The sequence below is a fragment of the Schistocerca serialis genome, chromosome 5, assembly GCF_023864345.2.
Source record: "Schistocerca serialis cubense isolate TAMUIC-IGC-003099 chromosome 5, iqSchSeri2.2, whole genome shotgun sequence".
Taxonomy (NCBI): Eukaryota; Metazoa; Arthropoda; class Insecta; order Orthoptera; family Acrididae; genus Schistocerca; species Schistocerca serialis.
In genome coordinates, this window is record NC_064642.1 from 404,255,510 (window position 1) to 404,280,329 (window position 24,820).

Genomic DNA, 24,820 nt, shown 5'->3' on the forward strand with positions numbered 1-24,820 from the left:
TTCTATTGTGATTATGTAATTAACAAACCTCCTTTCAAGGAACTCCTGCTTTTAATGAAGATTTCCTTCAGTCCCCTCAAAACTCCTATAAAAACAATGTTATTATTCCCTGCTTTTAACAAATCAAGCTTTAAGAATAAGTCCACTTTTGGGTCATTCCACATCAAATCACCCAATAAAAAATAAATTTTACACCCACCTCCTTAGATTTTCATGAAATTTGGCTCAAATCGTTCTAATACCATCCTGACAACACCTGCAAAATTTTTTTGCCGTATCTCTTATAGTTTTTTTTATAAAATTTTTAAGTTTTTATGTTTTGTGTTTTCCGAACCTTCTGAAATGGTAAATTTAATTTGTATTCAAAACCTTAAAATTGCTTACCTTAAAAACTCTTCTAGATAACATCATGAATTTTTGCAGCAAGTTTATCTATTATACATATTTAAAGATAAAAATGATACTATTAAAATATATTAATATTTTCTACGAAAAAAAAAATATATGTATTTTTTCTTTTCTTTTTTTAATGGATGTTTTGTTTTATAAGAATTGCAATATCTAGAGTCTCAGACCTGATAGAATGCTCAAATTTGTTTTAATTTACTCTTAAACATATAGGCTACTTGATAAAACAAAAATAATGATGGCTTTTTAACATGTTTATTAATTATAGTAGATTACATTAGAATTATGTACAAAGATAGTGTACTTACGACACATATGTATAACCCAACTGATTGCTTGAAACATTGAATTTTTTGAGTAATTTTGTCTTTTTAATAAACATTAATGCTGATTCAACTTGTTTTTCCACTTCATCCAAGAGCTTTCAGTTCTTTTGATACAGTCTTTATTGAAGTAATACATTCTTCCAGTGCCGCTTGATTGAGGTGCGTCTACTACACAGACTATGTGCTCCAAAGGCACTATGCAAGAATCTTCTCTTTCAGGCCAATAATATGATGCAGCTGGTCCTGAAGGATGTAAAAATAGAATTTCTGCATCTTCTTCATCATTGAATATTGTTTTTACCAGTCCAAAGTACCAGTTACCATCATAATTTACAGCCACATAGCTATTTATGGATGGTTCAACACGAACCCAATCAGAAGATGAATGGAAAGAAAAGAGTAAGGAGGGTTTTACACTATCTGTAGTCCTTCTAATTTCAAGGTTGTTTGTTGAAAGTGGTTTGAAGTTATGAAAACTTGTTGTTCCAGGAATGGTTCGAGTTGCTGAAAAACGGTTTTCTAGTTTTAACCGTAGCAAATCAGCTTCTTTTTTGTCAATAAAGTGAAAATGAACACACATCGATTACTGTCATTATTTGTTCTTTGTCTGAAAGCTGTAGACTAGCTTTCCTAAAATTCTTTTAATAGTTCCTCCTAGGCCATCACAAATTGACTTCCCATGACTTGTTGCAAAAAAAGTGTGTTGGGCCTTCAAATTAAAGTCTCTCAAGTGTTCAGTCAAATTTTTAAAACTGTTTCTATTTTTGTACTGCCCAGCACAACCATCTGTAAAGTAGTGAACTGAGTCAATGTCAGTATGATGTGATGACAGCCACTTTAATTTCTCGTTGTACAAAGTTAACAAAACCCGTATCACGTTCTTGGTCATCACTAATAAAACATTGGTTGGAAACAAAAACATTGTTTTCCTCATTTCTTAGAAAAACTCCAACTGGGTGTAGAGTACAACCACCTCTATTCCAGTGGTAACTTTGGATCTCATTTTGTATAACGAAGGAATAATTTTCACTGAAACCCATCACAATAATTGCTGCTTTGGGTGATGGGTCTTCTTTCAATCTTTTAAAGGCTGCTGATTGGGATTTTGCTATAAACGAATGCAGGGTGAGCTTTTCCAATGACCTAACCAATAAAGAAATGTAGTCTTCAACACTGATACGACTGTTTGATCATTTCTGCCCTGACTGATTACAATTTCTTCTTATAAATCATAATCTTCACTTAGTTTTTCAGTTAATACTCAGTTAGTGCAGTATTTGCAGTACAGCTGTCGCAATGACATAGCATGCAGTTTTGGTTTTCCGTGTTGCACACAAGCATCTTAATTAGGTCTTTATAAGATTCTTCAATTTTCACAGCATCCAGTAATAGTTTAACATTCTGGTGGATACTGCATACACATACAGTGTGTGTGCCTGCCGCACCAGCAAGGATACACCATTTAGGTCTCAAGAAACAAAATTTTGAAAATCCTACTTCTACCTCGGGATTCTCCCATTAGAAAGAATAATAGAGTTCTCTCAAGTTACACAAAATGAGTCTTTTTGCATGTACACATTTTTTTGAACACTTACTTTGTCTTTTGTTCCAGGTAGCACTCTGGAACTTTCATCCTTTTCATAAAAATCTGTTACAAGTCTTACTGTATTTTCAGAAAGAGTTTAACCTTTTTTTGGACCAGGAGTTTCCAAAATACCCTTTTCGGATTTTAGCTTTCTAGCTTGTCGCACCATGTACTCACTTACATTAAATTCTTTCATCACTTTATTTTGGCTCCCAAGAATCTGGAGCCAAGGTCAGAATCTGGATTTTTCTAGACCTCCCAACAGATGAAATCTTCTCTTTCATAAGAGAAATCATTACATCAGTCATTTGCTTTCTCAACCACACTTGTATCTTCTTCGTCATCATCAGAACTTGGTGCATCATATTTTAATGCTTTTGAAACCGCCTTTTTTCCAGTCTTTTCAATACTGCTAACCTTCCTTTGTTCTGACAAGCCATGAAGCTCTATCAGTGTTAAACCTAAATTATCAAGAGCAATGTTTGTTTGTACGAGGGATTCATTTCTGGATTCCTGTGATTCTAATTCAACCATGACTTCATCATCTGTTTCACTTTCATTGACTTCAACTCTTTATTTTTCCTCACAAAAGTTACAGCATGTTGAGCAAAACTTTTGTCCAGGTTTTATGCTGATATTTTTTGTCAGTAATTGTTTAGAAAGATCCAAGCCTACACTTCTCAATGATTTTTTGATGGGCTTTTTGTGTTTTTTTTAGTGGGTCTACACATGTTGTTTGATAAGTAGTAGCTGTGGTATGAACATATATTCTTAAATTCACACAGATTAATTCCAGTTCGTAAGTGGATCAAATCTTTTTCTTCCTCGCTCAATTCAGATACCGGCTGTAACTGTTTTGAAGGTGTGTAGGTTGTTTGGAAACTGTCAGATTTTTTGAATAACCCTACGCTACAGGTTTGAATATCTGACATACTGATTTCACTTTTGGTCTGATTACTGTTCTGGTTGCTTTCATAGGATATTGGAAAAGAATCTCTGTAAACTAAGTAACAGTACTTACTGAAAGTTTGAATAATCTTAATAAAATACTATCCAAGCACTATTTAACACTGTAATAATTTTTTACTTCAAAACACAGGAGTAACAAAACAAAATCCAAGCGTACATTGTTACTCGAATAAGGTAAAAACTTACTTTCGGTGTCTAAGTCACTGGTACTTTTTATTTTTAAAATATAATTAATATTATTTTAAAAATTAGATAAGTATTAAACAGGTTAAAAAGCCAACATAATTTTTCTTTTATCTAATAGCCTATACAATTAAGAGTATTTTAAAACAAATTTGAGCTTTCTATCAGGCCTGAGACTCTAGATATTGCAGTTTTTGTAAAACTAAACATCAGTTAGCTAAAAAAAAACTTGTAAATTTTTAATCATTTGGAAGGTTTTAATATATCTTTATGGTAATTTTTTTTTAACATTTAGATATAATACACAAACTTATTCCAAAATTTCATACTGATATCTTGAGTATTCTTTAATATACAAATTTTTTTAGTTGTGAGGACACGTTTAAGTTACGATTTCCGACTGCTGAAACAACGCCAAATCTAAAAACTTTAAAAATTTATAAAAAAAAAAAAACTATAAGAGATAGAGCAAAAAAATTTTACGAGTGCTTTCAGGATGATAAAAGAAGTAATTGTACCAAGTTTCATCAAAATCTGACATGGTTGGTGTCAAGGCCTGGCCTTTTAAGAAATATATGTGAAACATTCTATAAATTAAAATCCAGTTTCTATGCAATCCCTAACATGTCTGAGTAAGTTTTTGATTTCTTTCAGTTTTACACTGGTTGTGCTTCATGTCGTGCGACAGTAGTGTGGTGTGAGATGTGAAGTGCCTCTTTTTTTGTAGTTGAATTTATAAATTTTATACTTTTGTGGACTTCTGGTGTGCAAATGTAGGAGGCTAATGATTGGGCAAAAGCTCAGTCGTAACATAAAACTTAAGGGCGTGGTGAAAAAAAACTATTGAGCTCTGTCTTCATTGTGTGGCATTCTCGAAAACAGGGAAGCATTGTTAAATGCCGAAGATAGCAACTCCTTTGGTTGCAAAAGGAAGAACATTTGCACGTCAACATTCAGTGATGTGGAAACTATTCTTTTACGAGGGCAGTTCAATAAGTAATGCAACACATTTTTTTTCTCGGCCAATTTTGGTTGAAAAAACCAAAAATTTCTTGTGGAATATTTTCAAACATTCACACTTCGTCTCGTATAGTTTCATTGACTTCCGACAGGTGGCAGCGCTGTACGGAGCTGTTAAAATGGCGTCTGTAACGGATGTACGTTGCAAACAGGCAGTGATCGAGTTTCTTTTGGCGGAAAACCAGGGCATCTCAGATATTCATAGGCGCTTGCAGAATGTCTACGGTGATCTCGCAGTGGACAAAAGCACGGTGAGTCGTTGGGCAAAGCGTGTGTCATCATCGCCGCAAGGTCAAGCAAGACTGTCTGATCTCCCGCATGCGGGCCGGCCGTGCACAGCCGTGACTCCTGCAATGGCGGAGCGTGCGAACACACTCGTTCGAGATGATCGATGGATCACCATCAAACAACTCAGTGCTCAACTTGACATCTTTGTTGGTAGTGCTGTCACAATTGTTCACCAGTTGGGATATTCAAAGGTTTGTTCCCGCTGGGTCCCTCGTTGTCTAACCGAACACCATAAAGAGCAAAGGAGAACCATCTGTGCGGAATTGCTTGCTCGTCATGTGGCTGAGGGTGACAATTTCTTGTCAAAGATTGTTACAGGCGATGAAACATGGGTTCATCACTTCGAACCTGAAACAAAACGGCAATCAATGGAGTGGCGCCACACCCACTCCCCTACCAAGAAAAAGTTTAAAGCCAAACCCTCAGCCGGTAAAGTCATGGTTACAGTCTTCTGGGACGCTGAAGTGGTTATTCTGTTCGATGTCCTTCCCCGTGGTCAAACGATCAACTCTGAAGTGTATTGTGCTACTCTTCAGAAATTGAAGAAATGACTTCAGCGTGTTTGTAGGCACAAAAATCAGAATGAACTTCTCCTTCTTCATGACAACGCAAGACCTCACACAAGTCTTCGCACCCGAGAGGAGCTCACAAAACTTCAGTGGACTGTTCTTCCTCATGCACCCTACAGCCCCGATCTCGCACCGTCGGATTTCCATATGTTTGGCCCAATGAAGGACGCAATCCGTGGGAGGCACTACGCGGATGATGAAGTAGTTATTGATGCAGTACGACGTTGGCTCCGACATCGACCAGTGGAATGGTACCGTGCAGGCATACAGGCCCTCATTTCAAGGTGGCGTAAGGCTGTAGCATTGAATGGAGATTACGTTGAAAAATAGTGTTGTGTAGCTAAAAGATTGGGGAATAACCTGGTGTATTTCAATGCTGAATAAAACAACCCCTGTTTCAGAAAAAAAATGTGTTGCATTACTTATTGAACTGCCCTCGTAAAATGGTTTCAAGAAATGAGAAGTGGCGGCATTCCTGTAAGCGGAAGAATTGTGAAAGAGAATGTTCGGGAAATTGCCAGAAGATTGGCACTGAAAATTTCAGTGCATCAAATGGATGGTTAGATCGTTTTAAGAAACGACGCACTCCCTCATTTCAGAGTTTAAATGGAGAGATTGAGGCTCTGGACGTAGAAAATGAAAATCACTGGAAGAACTCTACATTGCCGGGATTAATACAGGGTTATGAACCCAGAGGCATTTTTGACACTGATGAAAATAGAGTTTTTACTATTTATTTCCTGTAAAAACATCCTGTTGAGGGAGAAAAATGATACAGAAGTAAGAAAAATAAGGAAAGAATGACTGTGCTATTGTGTGTAAATAGTGATGTGAGTGAGAAGTTGCTGCCACTGATAATAGGGAAATTTAAAACTACCAGTGTTTCAAAAACATTAAGACACTTCCTTGTACTTGCAAGTACAACAGCAATGCCTGTCTGACACTGGAAATCTTTACAAGGTATTTCCAGGTATTCAATGCCAAATTGGGTGCAGCAGCTAGGAAAATATTACTTACGATGGACCGACCAATGCCCTGCACAAGTCACCTACAGCCTTGGGACTTGGGCATAATACACTCTGCTAAAGCAAAATACAGGGTAGCAAACGTCCAGAAATCAATTACATTCCACGAGGCGAAGGAAGTGATGAGGCTTAACATTTTACAGGCCTTACACGTTACTTGCTGCATGGAATTGTGTAATGCAACAGCTTTTGTTAAATTGTTCTGCAAAAGCTGGTTGTGGTACATCAGTTGCTGATGATAATGGCATGGCCCCTCAAGAAGAGTGGAGTAGAATCATAGATGTTCCTGAAAATGTGATATTCCAGGACTTTGTTACTTGTGATGACTTCTACATCCGAGAGGAATGTGAAAGTCTAGTGAAGAGGCACTGTGAGGTAGGAAGTGGTGGTGGCAATGTTCATGAAGGAGGATGAGGAGGCCACGATACCAAGTTTCGCAGCTGCTGTACGAGGGGTGGAGACTATCAGGAACTACCTTTCATCGTTTAATTTAGATTGGTCAGTTGTAACAAACGTCAACCAGCAGGTGACAACTTCTGTCATTACAGTATGCGGGAAGGAGAAAACAAACAACTCTTCTTGATTTTAAAAAAAAAATTAAAGAATGTGTGTTGCGAAAAGTGTGATAGCTGTATTCTGTATTTAAATATTTAACAGTTTATTAGTAAGTTTGTGATTAAATAGCTCTTACATGATTCTGGGTAACTCTTTCTGTGTACCTAGGCGAAACCCCCATTTAAGGAAAACCCCTATTTAAGGAAAAAATATTTGGGTCCCCAGTGATTAATTAAAAAGGGGGTTCACTCTACTCCATTTTTTCCATAAATATTTGCTTCATTTAACAAGTACACACAGAACAATCAGGGTGTATATGACCTGGGACATCCGGGAAAAACCCAGGAATTTTTTAGAATTCCGGGAACTTTTCCTTGTTTTAGTTACCAGTTAAATTTTTGTGATTTAGACTGGTAAGAACCAATACTCTAATGAAGGATATTACTGTATCCCGCTGTATCCCGTTTCTGCAGAATAATGCTGCAGCAAAAAACCACGAACAAGAGGGGGGAAACGAAAATAAAACTTAATTCGCAAAGGTAATGCGCCATATACAACAGCAAAACAAAGTGCTCATACAAGCGTATGTCAACCAAAGTGTGTCAAAGTCTTTAGGAAGAATATGTAGTGCTTCCTAACAACAAATTGCATCCGATGAGCGTGACATGACAGCTGTTTACATTTGATTCATTTGAACAGTTGTGGGCAGGCTCTTGTGCATGCGCAGTTGAGTCGCCTATGAGTAGTAACTTCTCCCGCTTCCGGCTACAGATGTGTGGCTGGGCGCCTCTACCTAAATTGCTCTGGTTCTGAAATATTGTAGATCCATGGCTGATGCACAGAGCAGTCTGAGTTGTAGTGGGGAGGTGGATAGTCTCCACGTGACCTGTGTTTACGTTTAGTGATTTTGCTGTTTCCTCTTCGTTTGTTGCTCTCACATTAAACGAAAACAAAACGGATTTTTGTGGCCAGGAGCTACCAAATGAATTAAAATACGCTCGCGTAATTACGGAAGGCTAAAATATGTCATTAGTTTCAGGTTTTATTTCCACCTTTCTGACAGTCAAGCAATTTCATTGCCTTGCTGAACAATGAAGTTATTTTTGTCGGTTTGCTAAAGAGATTTGGCTGTTATTAATATTTTGCACTGAGGCAGTCAATTTATTTGAAACGAAGTGTTTAATTTCACACTGTTGGCTAGTTTCAACTGTTCACTGCATTTCAAGTGCACGTTTTCTATCTTCTAGCTCGTATGGCATTATGCCATGTCACCCGTGGCTCTGCCTTTCATCATGTACACCTTCTGGGTTACAGGACTGGATTAGGTGGTGGTGGTGGTGGGGTGCATGGGACAGGTTTTACACCAGGGGGCGGTTACAAGGGTAGGAGCCAGAGGATTGGGAAGGTGGTTTGGGGATTTCATAGGGATGAACCAAGAGGTTACAAAGGCAGAGCCACGTGTGACAGCACCCACGTGATTTACCAACTGACCTGCCGACACTGTGAAGCTTTTTATGCAGGAATGACTAGCAACAAACTGTCGGAACAGACACAGGCAGACAGTGTTTGTTGGTAATGAGGATCACCATGTGGCTAAACATGCTTTGATGCACGGCCAGCACATCTTGGCACAGTGTTACATTGTCCGGGTTACTTCCGGGATACTTCCCACCGACACCAACCTATCAGAACTCCGGAGATGGGAACTTGCCCTTCAATGTATCCTCTCTTCCCGTTACCTACCAGGTAATTACCTACCAGGCCGCTAATTTCAAATTGCTGCCGCTCATACCTCACCTGTCTTTCAATAACATCTTTGCCTCTGTACTTCCGCCTCGACTGACATCTCTACCCAAACTCTTTGCCTTTACATATGTCTGCTTGTGTTTGTTATGTGCGGATGGATATGTGTGTGTGTGCGCGAGTGTATACCTGTCCCTTTTCCCCCCCAAGGTAAGTCTTTCCGCTCCCGGGATTGGAATGACTCCTTACCCTCTCCCTTAAAACCCACATCCTTTCGTCTTTCCCTCTCCTTCCCTCTTTCCTGATGAAGGAACCGTGGGTTGCGAAAGCTTGAAATTTGTGTGTGTGTGTGTGTGTGTGTGTGTGTGTGTGTGTGTGTGTGTTATTGTTTCTATCAACATACCAATGCTTTCGTTTGGTAAGTTACAGAATCTTTGTTTTTAGATATATTTTTCCCACGTGGAATGTTTCCCTCTTTCCCTTAAATGGCACAAAATGCATGTACTATATTTATAGATTTATATATTCCTATTCAAGAATTCATTTGTGGTACAGGAGTTATCAAGGAGATATGATTTCAATTTATTTTTGAAGCTATTACTGCTGTCTGTCAGACACCTTATTTCATCTGGTAATTTGTCGAAAATTTTTATAGCAGCATATTTTACCCCTTTCTGTGCCAAAGATAGGATGAGCAAAGAATCTTTTTTCTGGTATTATAATCATGAGTGTCCCTTGTTTTTAAACTGGTCAATGTTGTTAACAAATTTCATTAGTGAGTAGATGTATTGTGAGGCTGTTTTAAGAATTCCCAATCTTTTAAAAAGATGCCTACAAGATGTGTAGCTATGATCCCCAAACATTATTCTAACCACTTTCTTTTGAGCAGTGAATACTTTTTGTCTAAATGTTGATTTTACCCCAAAATATTATTCCATATGACATCAAAGAGTGAAAGTATGCAAAGTATGTTAGCTTACTAATTGGCAATTATTCTGATCACAAAAGTTGCTGAACCTAGTCTCTTTAGGAGATCCAAAATGTGAATTTTCCAATTAAGATTCTCATCTACATGTACACCCAAAAACTTAGTATGCTCTACCCTGTCTACTGACATCTGTTGATGTGTTGTATTTACTGAAGGAACTGTACTTTTCCAACAGAAAATTGGATGTACTGTGTTTTTTCAAAGTTTAGAGCAAGCCCATTTGCAGAAAACCAATTAATGACTTTTCCAAAGACCTTATTTGTATCCTTTTCAATTGGTCTTTCTTTTACTGGATTCATAATGATGCTTGTATCATCAGAAAACAGTGTCAGTTCAGCTTCCTGTTTCAGATAGGAAGGGACGTCGTTCACATATATCAAGAACAGAAGGGGACCCATGATTGAACCCTGTGGAACACCTAATGTAATATCACCCCAGTTAGATGAAGTGGCAAACTTATTTAAATCACTTGACCCATATAAGGAAACTTTTTGCTTCCTTTTCTGTAGGTATGACTTAAACCACTCATATGCTATTCCATTAATACCACAGAAGTGCAATTTCTGTAACATATCATTATGGTTCACACAATCAAATGCTTTGGACAAGTCACAAAAAATTCCTGTTGGTGACATTTTACTATTTAAAGACTCTAGTATGTGGACAGTGAAATTGTAGAGGTAGGACTTGGCAAGCAGTAGAACTCCTGCTGTGTGGGGTTGGGTATTATCTTGCTGAAATGTAAGCTCAGCATAGCCTAACATGAAAGGCAACAATACAGGGTGTAGAATATTGTTAACGTGCTGCTGTGATGTAATGTTGCCATTGATAACAACCAAAGGAATTCTGCTGTGGAATGAAATGGCACTGCAGACCATCATTTGTGGTTGCAGGCTGTGTGTTGGGCAACAATGAGGTTGGTATCACATTACTGTCCAGAATGTCTCCAGACATGTCTTCACTGATCATTGTGGCTCCGTTGAAGTGGGACTGAGAACAGAATAAAATTTAACTCAAGTCAATGAGATTCTAGGCCAAAGATGTGTCTGAAGATGCTCTGGACAGCAGTGGGACACCAACCTGACTGTCACTCGCCGTATGACCCGACAGCCGGGACTGATGGTCTGGAAAGCTACTTCTTTTCATTGCAGGACTGGTTGTCATCTGCGGCACCCTTACAGCACAGCAATACATTGATGATATCCAATGCCTTGTTTTGTTGTCTTTCATCACAAGCCATCCTGGGCTTACATTGGAGCAAGATAATGCCTACCCACACATAGCGATCGATTCTACTGACTGTCATTCTTGCCAAACCCGACCATGAGCAGCAACACCACCAGATATCTCCCTAATTGAGAATGTTTGGAGCATTATAGGCAGGTTCCTCCAACCAGCATAGGATTTTGATGATCTAACACACTGATTGGACAGAATTTGGCATTATATCCCTCAGAAAGATATCCAACAACTCTGTCAATCAGTGCTAAGCCAAATAAGTGCTTGCATAAGGGCCAGAGATGGGCCAACATGTTACTGATTTGCTCAATCTGTGAATCTCTCTCTCTTGAATAAATAATCAAATTTTTCTGAAACGGTAATCATGTCTTTGTGTGTGTGTACATCACATCTACAGATTTCAGAAGAAAATTCACTATGTAATACATGTATACATTCTTTATGTTTAAATCTGGGTAGCATGTCATCCTATCGCCTTATGCTTATTTGTTTTTTACAACTAATTTTACTGCCTTTGCTTTCATTGTTAAATTGTAACTATTTTCTTAATTCCTACTTTGTTTGCACCATATGTTCCCAATTGCACTTTGCCTTTTAATTAGTAAATTGCATGTACAAGACAAGATTTAGTTCTTAAATGTCGGACTACAAATCCAAGGGTTTGGTGTTCAAGCTGTGAGAGTCCTGGGATCTTTGCATTGTCATTTTATTGCTTCTTTCCCTTCTGGAAGTGCTTTGTTAAATTAAACAACATGAAGACGTGGTTTTGGGTCCACCTTAAACTGTGAGTCTCCCATCTATCAGGCTGGGTGACTGGATTTGGAAGGTCATGGGGAGGCAAGGGCTTTTCCTGGTAAACCACTGCTTTCTTCAACCCATTCGTCAGGTTGGTGACAGTTGTACCATTGTGAACATTTCATTCTTCCAGGTGCAAATCCAAATTAATGAAAAAGTTATTAGAAATTTGTGTATTGTGAATGGAAACCTTTCAGCATTTGTGATTCCATAATTCAGAAGTGTCTCCCACATGTCATATACCAGCTGTTACGTAAACACTGTTTGGTCTTTCAGATTGGCATGACTACCACCAAGATATCAATTACAATGGATGGGCATAGGCACAGGGTATATACTGGCAATACACAATATCCTGTTACAGAGCATGCTCCATAGCATGACAATGGTGACCTTGGTGCATGTTTCACCATACATACCATCTGAAGTTTTCCCCCAGACATGAGTTTCTCAGAACTCTGCAGGAACTGGCGCTACGTGTCCTTGGTTTTCACCACCCACTAGATCTTAATATACATTAATTTCTTCGATCTCAGCACTTCCTCACAGTAACTATTCCATTCTTCACTCCGTTTTGGTTTTTTATATCTTTGATTTTCTGAACTGTTTTTTTCACCACCCCTTCTTCCCCGTCTCTCACATATGATGCATTCAGTGTTTTGCTGTCATTAACTCGTGCCCTATGTTTTGGCAGTAATTTCTGTCTTGCACATTACTATATCTTCCACATTTAAGCTCTTGAGTTTTCAAATCTCATCTGGTGCAGTCTCCAACAATCATTCTTTCCATCTCATCCTGTCTGGTGAGTCTCCCCTGACCCGGGCTTTGAGTGACTTTTCCGAACTCCACCACTTTTGCGCTTGTCCTTCACGCCTTTTTTTCCCACTTCAACCATTTTGCTCGGAGGAGGAATCATTGACTCTGAAAGCTCGCAAGCTGTAATACCTTTTGTATGTTGCTTGGTGAATAGATTTTTTATCTATCCTGTGACACTATACTATCTAAAAGTATTAGTTTCATTATAAATTTGGTATGATAACTAACATTTATCTTTTGTTGATCAATTTACCCATTGATTCACAGAAATCATTTTGTGTAAGTTCTGGGATAAGATTGAGATATAAGCCAATTCCTGCTTCTTCTGTGTAGTGTTGTTCAGTGTTTCCAGTGTGGAATTTCTATTAAAAGTGATAGGATTAGGTGTGGAACAATCAATTTCTTTAAAACAATTTTCTCTGTGTTGTTTAGTTGGAACTGCCTCTCCCCCTCCGCATTCCTCTCCCCCTCCGCATTCCTCTCCCCCTCCGCATTCCTCTCCCCCTCCGCATTCCTCTCCCCCTCCGCATTCCTCTCCCCCTCCGCATTCCTCTCCCCCTCCGCATTCCTCTCCCCCTCCGCATTCCTCTCCCTCGTCCCTGCGCCCCCCTCCCCCTCGTCCCTGCGCCCCCCTCCCCCTCGTCCCTGCGCCCCCCTCCCCCTCGTCCCTGCGCCCCCCTCCCCCTCGTCCCTGCGCCCCCCTCCCCCTCGTCCCTGCGCCCCCCTCTCCCTCGTCCCTGCGCCCCCCTCTCCCTCGTCCCTGCGCCCCCCTCTCCCTCGTCCCTGCACCCCCCTCTCCCTCGTCCCTGCGCCCACCCTCTCCCTCGTCCCTGCGCCCCCCTCTCCCTCGCGTACCCCCTGGAGTTCGCTTTCGTCGCCTCCTTCAACACCTTACTTTTTCCCTCCCTGCAACCTTTAGAGTGGGCGAGAGCTGCACGCCACCTTGGCTCCAGGCTCAGGTCCGCGTTCACCTTGACCTCAGCTCGCTCCCAAAAGAGGTCACCCCCGGTTCGGTCTACCACTCCCGTTTTTTGGAACTTCGTTCGAAGTTCATCGACATGACTTTCATTTATACAGATGGCTCTAAGACCAATGATGGGGTCGGGTGTTCCTTTATTGTCGAGGCACAAAGTTTCAAATACCGGCTCCATGGCCATTGTTCGGTCTTCACAGCTGAGCTCTTTGCCCTCTACCAGGCTGTTCTTTACATCTGCCGCCACCGACATTCTGCTTATGTCATCTGCTCAGATTCCCTGAGCGCCATCCAGAGCCTCAGTGATCCGTACCCGGTTCACCCTTTCGTACACCGGATCCAACGCTCTCTTCAGCAGCTGGTGGACGTCGGTTCTCCAGTTAGCTTTATGTGGGTTCCGGGCCATGTCGGTATCCCTGGGAACGAAGCTGCAGATGCCGCGGCCAAGGCTGTGGTCCTCCACCCTCGGACAGCTTCTTGTTGTGTCCCTTCGTCCGATTTTAGCAGGGTGATTTGTCGGCGCATCTTATCTCTGTGGCATGCCGATTGGGCTGCACTTACCGACAACAAGCTTCGGGCCTTAAAACCTCTTCCCGTGGCTTGGACGTCCTCCTCACGCCCTTCTCGGCGGGAGAAGGTCGTTTTAGCCCGGTTAAGAATTGGACACTGCCGGTTCAGCCATCGCCATCTGCTGACGGCTGCGCCGGCGCCGTTCTGCCCATGTGGGCACTTGCAGACAGTTAGACACATTTTAATGTCCTGTCCAGATCTTAACACACTGCGCCTCGATCTTAACCTGCCAAATACTTTCGATGCCATTTTAGCGGATGACCCACGAGCAGCTGCTCGTGTTCTTCGTTTTATCAATTTGACAAACCTCGCTAAGGACATTTGATGATGCTGTTTTTTAATCCTATGCCTGTCAGTCTGTCTTTTATCGTGTTTTCCCTTTTAGTTGTTGTGGTCAACTTGTGCCTCGCGGTGCATTCTTAGAGTAGTCAGGGCGCTAATGACCATTGAAGTTGTGCGCCCTAGAACCACAAAAAAAAAAAAAAAAAAAAAAACCCTCTCCCTCGTCCCTGCGCCCCCCTCTCCCTCGTCCCTGCGCCCCCCTCTCCCTCGTCCCTGCGCCCCCCTCTCCCTCGTCCCTGCGCCCCCCTCTCCCTCGTCCCTGCGCCCCCCCCCCTCTGTGTCTCTCTCTCTCTCTCTCTCTCTCTCTCTCTCTCTCTCCATATCCCTGAAATAATGTCTGAGGTACTTCATTTTCTTGCAGGAACACTCAGGCAACTGGGATGCTGATGACAGTGATACACCTGGCTTTACGGGTAGATCGTCTAACTACTACTTCAAAAACATACAAAGTGCTGATTCAGACAGCAAAAGAAGTAAGTTTTATCATTTAATCATTTGCTGTTTTAAATTTTTTTGAGTTTATACATGTATAAGTTACACAGATGGAAAATTTTTATGTACAGCACTGAAGTTCCTGGTGGACAAAAGAATGTTCCTGAGTACACTGAAAAAAAATTTAGAGCCTTATGTTGGTGTACCTCAAGAATATTTCAAGATAAACAGAGTACGTACCAGCCAACAAGAGCAGGAGTGTTCTCGTCTTTCAGAAAATCTTAAGTCTTTCCGTGATGATGAAAAACTTATCATTAAACTTGAAGGAGAATTCAGGGGAAAGGTCCATTTATTGTGTCCAAATAATACTGTAGAGGTAAGTCATATTTCAAATCTTTTGTTTTCTGCCCACTAATAGTTTGGGAACTTGCCTTTGGTGTGTGTGTGTGTGTGTGTGTGTGTGTGTGTGTGAGAGAGAGAGAGAGAGAGAGAGAGAGAGAGAGAGAGAGATGATATGAGATAACGATGTGAAGTACCTCAGTCTTCAGCTACATCATATTTTGCCTGACACACAAAATCATTATTTAATTTCTTTTCAGACTAGCAAATTTCTCTGTGAGTGGATTATTGGTAAAGGAATGACAGTAGGAGAGGCAAAAAAGGAAATATTAGAAGAGGTAAAGAAGAAGCACGACTTGGATATTCCTTTTGATAGGTGAGAAGATTTTTGGTTGACTATATACCTGGGAACTGCATACTACTTTAACACATACAGAGTTCCCTAGTGAGTAAATTATCATAAGCAGATCAAGACCTTGCTGATGGAATGCTGTGTCTTTAACCATCCTTTTTTTCCTCGGCTCCAATTGTAATTTAAGCATTAAATTTTAGAGAGTTGTGTGTATGTACTTCTTAAAATACTAAGATCCCAAATGGTCATATGTGATCTAGTATGAGATTTTCTACGATCATGAAAATCTTACTTTTGCAAGCTTAAGAGGTACCAAATCAATAACTTCCATAATGTAAAACTCTAGATACAAATTTGAAAATATTTGTCCTTAGTTCACACACATTATGTCAGATTCTAATTAGAAGGGGGGTGGGGGGGGGGGGGGGAGGAAGAAGAAGAAGAAGTTACTGCCCCACTACATCCTATCAGTTAGCACCACAGTGTTCTTGGGGCACATGGAAATATTGTTAAAAACCTTTAAAGCAGACAAATGTGTTGGGCATGGTGGCCCCTGAGAGTGTCCTTTCAAATCACATGATTTAACACCACTGCCCTTTATTGTGTGAGGTTTTGTGCTAAACTGTTGCTAACACACACCGTGACAGACCTGGTCATAAGAACATTTGAGGCCACAGCATTTATTTGCAACTTGCCAATAATTTATAAGAATGTGCACCAATTGTTTCTTCACTTTGGAGGCAGGAATTAGAAGTATTCATTGAAAAAAAAAATGATTTGAGGAAAAAGTGTTTCAAATTTAATTTCTGTTTTCCTTTTCGCCACTGACTTTGTTCATACCTACTGTTCTACTGTACTTGTTAGACTAATCATTCATTCATGGTCTCAGGACATCAGAAAAAGTAAAATACAATGGAACCTCACATAATGAGCAAGACAAGTCATAAAAAATGACTCGCTTAGCGAGCGATGTTTCGCATAATGAGTGAAGGTGATTGAGTGAGACATCACCAGCCGTTCACAGGCAGCCAGGGAAATGTTCAGCAATATGAACACCTTCCATTATTGGCAACAGCATATGAACAATGTCTTTAGTACATACTGCAGTCTGGTTTAGTGCTCTTTCTGCTACTGTCTTAGTACAGCCTGTGATCACACACTTTGTCAACTTGTGTTTACACAGTGTTTCTTCGTGTGCAAATTTTAATAGCCTTTGTAGAAATGTCTCTGAAGACAAAGCCGCAAGATGATGACCATAAGAGGCCTTATAAATGAAACAAAAAGCATTGAAAAATGCAAATGTGCTGCGACTGTTGCTGGTTCAGCTTGAATGCTTAATTATTTATTTATTTATTTATTTATTGTTCCGTGGGACCAAATTAAGGAGAAGTCTCCATGGTCATGGAACGAGTCAGTACATGAAATTGTAACACAATATTAGAAGCAGATAAAATGAAATATAAAAAAACATTCTGGTGACAAGTCGTAAGTTTAAATGAAGAAAATCAACAATGTAACGCTGGAATTTGCTCAATTTTTTAGCTCTTCCAGGAGCTCCTCGACAGAATAGGAGTAGTGAGCCATGAGGTAACTCTTCAGTTTAGACTTAAAAGAGTTTGGGCTACTGCTAAGATTTTTGAGTTCTTGTGGTAGCTTATTGAAAATGGATGCAGCAGAATACTGCACTCCTTTCTGCACAAGAGTCAAGGAAGTGCATTCTACATGCAGATTTGATTTCTGCCTAGTATTAACTGAGTGAAAGCTGCTAACTCTTGGGAGTAGGCTAATATTGCTAACAACAAACGACATTAAAGAAAATATATACTGTGAGGGCAGTGTCAGAATTCCCAGATTTTTGAATAGGGGTCGACAAGACGTTCTCGAACTTACACCACATATAGCTCGAACAGCCCGTTTTTGAGCCAAAAATACCCTTTTTGAATCAGAAGAATTACCCCAAAAAATAATACCATACGACATAAGCGTATGAAAATATGCGAAGTAGACTACTTTTCGTGTTGAAGTGTCACTTACTTCAGATACTGTTCTAATGGTAAATAAAGCAGCATTTAGCTTCTGAACAAGATCCTGGACATGGGCTTTCCACAACAGCTTACTATCTATCCGAACGCCTAGGAACTTGAACTGTTCCGTCTTGCTTATAATATGCCTATTCTGTCTGATCAAAATATCGGTTCTTGTTGAATTGTGAGTTAGGAACTGTAAAAACTGAATCTTACTGTGATTTAGCATCAAATTATTTTCCACAAGCCACAAACTTATTTCATGAACTACATTATTTGTTACTGTTTCAATATTACACACAAGATCCTTCACTATCAAGCTGGTGTCATCAGCAAACAGAAATATTTTTGAATCACCTGTAATACTAGAAGGCACATCATTTATATAAATAAGAAACAACAGTGGCCCCAGCACCAACACTTGGGGAACGCCCCACTTAACAGTGCCCCATTGGGACTGAACACCACTACCACTCTCAATATTGTGGAGAATTACCCTCTGCTTTCTGTTCTTAAAGTACGAGGCGAACCAATTGTAAGCTACTCCCCTTACTCCATAATGGTCCAACTTCTGCAGTAATATTTTGTGGTCAACACAGTCAAAAGCCTTCGTTAAATCAAAGAAAACACCTAGCGTTCGCAACCTTTTATTTAATCCGTCCAAAACCTCACAGAGAAAAGAGAATATAGCATTTTCAGTTGTTAAGCCATTTCTAAAACCAAACTGAACATTTGACAGCAAATTATGTGAATTTAAATGCTCCAGTAACCTTGTATATACAACCTTCTCGATAACTTTAGCAAACACCGATGGCATAGAAATAGGTCTAAAATTGTCAACATTATCAATGTCTCCCTTTTTATAAAGTGGCTTCACTACCGAGTACTTTAATCACTCAGGAAACTGACCACTCCTAAAGGAAAAGTTGCAGATATGGCTAAGTACTGGGCTAACATACATAGAACAATACTTCAGTATTCTGCTAGATACCCCGTCATATCCATGAGAGTTCTTGGTCTTCAGTGATTTAATTATTAACTCAATCTCCCTCTTGTCAGTATAATGGAGGAGCATTTCAGGTAACAGTCTCTGAACACTTTTTTCTAAGAGCGCTATATGATTCCCTGTTGGGACTAGGTTTCTATTTAGTTCACCTGCTATATTCAGAAAGTGATTATTAAGTACTGTACATATATGCGACTTATCAGCAACACTGACATTCACACTACACACTGATTCTATATCCTCAACCTGTCTCTGCAGACCAGCAACTTCCTTTATGACTGACCATATGGTTTTAATTTTATCCTGAGACTTAGCTATTCTATCTGCATACCACATACTTTTTGCCTTCCTAATAACATTTTTAAGCACCTTACAATACTGTTTGTAATGGTTCTGCTGCATTTAGATTTTGACTGTTTCTAACGTTTTGATATAATTGCCACTTTGTTCTACAAGATACTCTTACTGTATTTACTCGAATCTAAGCCGCACCTGAAAAATGAGACTCGAAATCAAGGAAAAAATATTTTCCCGAATCTAAGCGGCACCTGAAATTTGAGACTCGAAATTCAAGGGGAGAGAAAAATTATAGGCCGCATCTCCAAATCAAAACAAAGTTGGTCCATTGTAATATGAGATACAATTTAGGTTGAATGAATGACGATACAGCTACAGTAGTTTGGTTCGAGTCGTAAGTTAGCCGTTAAGCTTTACCAGGTAGCCATTGCTATGCGTCAGGCGCTCCGTCCGTATTTATACGGGTACCCTTCCTTTTCCACGTGCTTCGTCTGGTTTGAATTGATAGCTTATTTTTCTTTGATCTGATAAGCGCAGTTTTCTTTGTTAAAGGTGTTTACGTCACTCCAAGCTGAAAATGCTTTACTGTACTGTGTCATGCATTGTTTGTCGCATTCTGATAGTGCGTGTTTACGGCCTGTCGCCGCTCGCAGCATGGCGTGCTTTTGTGCGCGCTACCGCCGCTTTTTTTTTATATATATATATATATATATAGTTATAATAGAGGGAAACATTCCACGTAGGAAATATATATCTAAAAACAAAGATGATGTGACTTACCAAATGAAAGTGCTGGCAGGTCGACAGACACACAAACAAACACAAACATACACACAAAATTCAAGCTTTCGCAACAAACTGTTGCCTCATCAGGAAAGAGGGAAGGAGAGGGGAAGACGAAAGGAAGTGGGTTTTAAAGGAGAGGGTAAGGAGTCATTCCAATCCCAGGAGAGGAAAGACTTACCTTAGGGGGAAAAAAGGACAGGTATACACTCGCACACACGCACATATCCATCCACACATACAGACACAAGCAGACATATTTATAAAAGCTCCTGTTATAGCAACCATCTCTTCTCACAGATAGGAAAAAATTCAGAACGAGTTGGCCATATTGACAAACATCCCAAACAGTCTTTCCAGTCGGATTTTCGTAGTACATTGAAATGCTGCTGCGTTCGAAGATGAACCATGCGGAATTTGTATTTACTTCGTTGGATAATGTATGAAAATGCAGTGGTTGAAACTCGGGGCGGAGAAAATAGCTCGTCTTCCACCTTTTTTTTTTTTAAATTTATTTACTGACGCAGAGGTTTTGGCGCCAGTATTTATCTTTGTGCCTACAAAGCATGCCTGTGTAGCGCTACATATATTCGACGGCAGAAGTAAGTTGTGGCGGCACCCACCAACTTTTTTCAGAATTTTCGCTGGCTTTGCACTCGATTCTAAGCCGCAGGTGGTTTTTTGGATTACAAAAACCGGAAAAAAAGTGCGGCTTAGATTCGAGTAAATACGGTATCCCTCTAGTCAGCCACCCAGGCTGTCTGTTTGTGCTAGTACCCTGTTTTAAACGTTATAACGGAAAGCAACTTTCAAAGAGTATGAGAAAAGTCTTGAGAAAAGCATTATATTTATCATCTACTGTATCAGCGCTATAAACATCTTGCCACTCTTGTTTCTTTATAAGGTCTCTACAGCAACTGGATCAGCTTTCCTGAACAGCTGATGACTATATTTAACACGTGTTGCAGCACAAAAATCTTTTAAAGTTAAAATTTGTGCATCATGATCTGAAAGGCCATTCACCTTTTCGCCAACAGAATGCCCTTCTATTAATGAGGAATGAACAAAAATGTTGTCTATGGTTGTTCTACTGTTCCCTTGCACTCTCGTTGGAAAGAATATGGTTTTCATAAGATTGTATGAATTAAAGAGGTCTACCAGCATCCTCTTCCTTGCACAATCACTTATACAATTAATATTGAAGTCACCACATATAACTAACTTTTTGTATTTCCTATAAAGTGAACCAAGAACCTCCTCTAGCTTCAACAAAAATGTTGTGAAATCAGAGTCTGGGGATCTATAAATAACAACAGTGATCCCACCAACCCCACCTATGCTATCACCTATAAGCTTTGCCAACCTCCCCTTCCCATACCTGTTGAGGTGCAGGCCATGTCTAGTGAAACCCGTCCTGCTGATAGACTCCACCAACACCACTGAAATGTGACCCATGCTTTCTGTCATCAGCGCACCCCCAAGTCGCATGTTACTACGCCTGACGGCTGTATTAAGATGAGGCAGATTGTGACGCTGAAACAGTTCAACGAAATGTACATTCGTGTTGCCATTCTGAGTGGCTATCTTTTCCAGGTCACCATCTATGTTATACTCCCCATCCCTACCAATACTGTTACCAGCCCCACCCACAATCACTACCTGATCCTCTTTAGTAAAATCCCTACATAACCCCCCCTATGTTAACAGTCACCTGAGCCAACCCTGCATTAGGCTTCACAATGCTGGTGACCTGGTACTCACTCCCCAGCACATCCTGCAACTGCTGGCCTACACCTCTGCCATGAGAACTACCTAACAGCAGAACCTTCTTCTTCCTCTTCGACTTTGCAACTGTTCTAGGCACAGTAACTACTGAGGTCTGCTGCATACTTCCTACATCTACAGCTACTAGAGATTCCTCTTCACTAGACTCTGACAGTTGGTCATATCTATTGTAAACACCAATAGTAAAACTATCTGAAAATCTTCTTCTCCTAGCAGATCTCTTGCCAACAGCCAGCTCCCATTCCCCAACCCCCTTCTCCCTCCTCATCCTATCTAGCTCCTCCTGTGCATTTTTCAACTGTACCTGAAGGGCACAGATCTTACGCTCCTGCTCCTCTATCAACTTACTCTTGCTACATAACCTGCAGTTCCAGGATAGGATCTCACCAGAATGCCCACTAGCTTCCCCACTGCATTCCACCCAGTGAAAATACTTCGAACAAGTCTCACACCGCAATCCAATACTCAAGAACCTACGGCAAAGCCCACACTTCTCACTCATGGTAAAATTTTACTTTTTCTAAATTCCGCTACTACAATAAGAAGATGTTAAAAACCTGACTACAATAATTACAAACTTACTCTACAAGGGAAGTAACGACTATTATTAACAATATTAATAAACAACAAATGTGAATATAACAAAAGACAAATACAGAAAGAGAATCAAACATCTAATGACACAGTAACGAAGCTGAAAACAGTTCCCAAAAGGTTCTTCTGAAATTATTTCACCAGAAAACACCAAGAACACCGGTTGAAGACTACTAAAGTTCCTAAATAAACCACTATACACAAACAACTAGTTAGTACTTAGCTCTCGATGCGCCGCTACAGCTGCAACTGGTCAGCGCGGAATGTAAACACAGGCAAGAGGTTAAGTTGCTCAATACGAAACACTCACAAATATCAGGTCACAACACAAGAAAGGCAGAGGTGAATGAAGAAACCACTAATACGTCACTTATATAGTAAATATTATCACAAAAACCGTTAAAATATGTATCTGAAACCTAAAAATATATGAAAACTTGGAGAGCGATCTCACACGCAGTCACTCGCTGTACATCAACTATTTGTACTATCAACAAGAACAAGGACAAGATCAAGGAGATACATGCTTCAAAGAGAGGGACAAGAATACCTAAACAACGGTTTCGTATTCTGGATTATGTCGAAATGTTGCTCCTTATATGGATAAATGAAAAACAATTGCAGTGAGATATTATTAACGAGAACATCTGTTGTGAGAAGATGAGAATGATTTTTACTGACCTCGTTAAGAAAATGCCAGGATCATTAGTGACCTAAGAAGTGTTTAAGGGAAGCCGTGAGTGGTTCAAGAAGTTTAAGAGAAGAACCAGCATACACAGCGTTGGGAGGCATGGTGAAGCAGCCGACTCCGACACAATGGCAGCAGAGAACTTCACCAGCAACTTCAAGATGCTTGTAGATTCTGAGGGTTATCTGCCACAACAGGTTTTTAATTGTGACAAGATGGGTCTATTTTGGAAAAAGATTCTGAAACGTACCTTTATAATAGCAGGAGGGAATGCATTGCCCGATTGCAAGCCAATGAAAGACTCTCACACATTGCTATTTAGTGCCAATGCAAGCCTTGATTTGAAAATTAAACCACTACTTCCTTACCATTTGGAAACTCCATGAGCCTTCAAGAAGTGTGACGTCCAGAAGAGTATGTTTAATGTGATTTGGAGGTCCAACAACAAGACTTGGGTGACACATGATCTTTTCTGTGATTGGGTCAATAAAATGTTTGGTCCTTTGGTGACAAAATATTTGCTCGAGATGAATCTGCCACTCCATGTCTTGCTTGTTATGGACAACGCTCCTGCTCCTTCTCCAGGCCTACAAGACCACCTCCTTGAAGAATTTCAATTCCTCAAGATCCAGTTTCTGCCTCCCAACACCACTGAATTACTACTCCATCCTCTGAACCAACTTTAAGAAGCTCTACACTAAAGCACTCTTTGAGCATTGTTTTGAGTTGACTTAAACTACCAATCTAACTCTGAGAGAGCTTAGGAAATATCACTTCAACATCGTTGCCTGCATCAACATGATCGAAAAGGCATGGGAAGGGGTTACCAAGAGAACTCACTTCTGCTTGGAAGAAGCTTTGGCTGGAGTGTGTTGTTGAATGTGACTCTGAGGCATTTGAGTCAGTACCTGTGGAACCTGTAGTCAACAAGATTGTGTCTTTGACCGAGAGCATGGGACTAGAAGTGGATAACAGCGGTACCAATGAGATTATGGAAGTTTGTGTTCAAGAAATGACCACAGAAGTGCTAAAGGAGTTGCAGTGTGTGCAGGAACTAGTTCAGAGGAGTTCTTAAGAAGAGCAGGAGGCAGTAACAGCAAAAGCAGCTATCTTGTGGTACAATAAGAGAAATGCTGAAAGCATGGGAATAGGTTGCACCGTACATTGAAAATCTTCAGCCTAATAAAACAGAAGCTATGCGTGCTACAAATTTATTTGTCGATAATGCTGTGTCAAATTTTCGCCAAGTGTTTAAGTGTTAACAGAAACAAATGACCAGTGGCGGCTATTCTGTAAGAGCACATGAATGACTTAACATTTGACACCTTATGGGTATATTGGTTATTTTTATTTGAATGCTGTTAAATGTAATGTAGACACGGTAATCTGAAATACGCTGCACTAAATCTATTGCGCTGTGCAACATTGCTCGTCTAGACTTCATAAAGCTTGGCATAAGGGTGCTGAGCACACCTTCTCTTGTGCACATTTTAAGGAGCTTCTGTGCATGCGCAACTGGTGTGACGTTATTGCCTTATGAGCCAAATACATACAGACTTGATAAACAATGTGCACAGTTTTCAGGGTGCACTGATAGCCCTTACCACTCAACTACAAATTTATGTTAATGCCAGCAGGTGGTAGCACACTGCAGCAGTCTTTTACCCATGTTTGCTTGGCAGAAATCCTGCTAGGCAGTAGCACACTCCTCAGATATGCCAATTCACACACTATATAGAAAACTAAATCGGCCATCAGCATATAATTATACTGATAGAAAAACCTATTTTATAGGATTCTGAATGAGATATATTACATTATGAAACTTCCTGGCAGATTAAAACTGTGTGCCCGACCGAGACTCGAACTCGGGACCTTTGCCTTTCGCGGGCAAGCGCTCTACCATCTGAGCTACTGAAGCACGACCCACGCCTGGTACTCACAGCTTTACTTCTGCCAGTACCTCGTTTCCTACCTTCCAAACTTTACAGAAGCTCTCCTGCGAACCTTGCAGAGCTAGCACTCCTGAAAGAAAGGATATTGCGGAGACATGGCTTAGCCACAGCCTGGGGGATGTTTCCAGAATGAGATTTTCACCCTGCAGCGGAGTGTGCACTGATATGAAA

The 24,820-nt window shown here is 40.3% G+C and overlaps 1 protein-coding gene across 1 annotated transcript in view; it reads left to right on the forward strand.

The window, feature by feature from the left end:
* The window catches only part of LOC126481967 (ubiquitin carboxyl-terminal hydrolase 47), a 154,857-nt gene that overhangs the window by 106,517 nt on the left and 23,520 nt on the right, over positions 1 to 24,820 (forward strand). Inside the window, exons 16-18 of the mRNA XM_050105931.1 lie at positions 14,756 to 14,867; positions 14,937 to 15,202; positions 15,426 to 15,541. Coding sequence (XP_049961888.1) covers positions 14,756 to 14,867; positions 14,937 to 15,202; positions 15,426 to 15,541 — 494 coding nt within the window. The remainder of the gene's footprint in view (positions 1 to 14,755; positions 14,868 to 14,936; positions 15,203 to 15,425; positions 15,542 to 24,820) is intronic.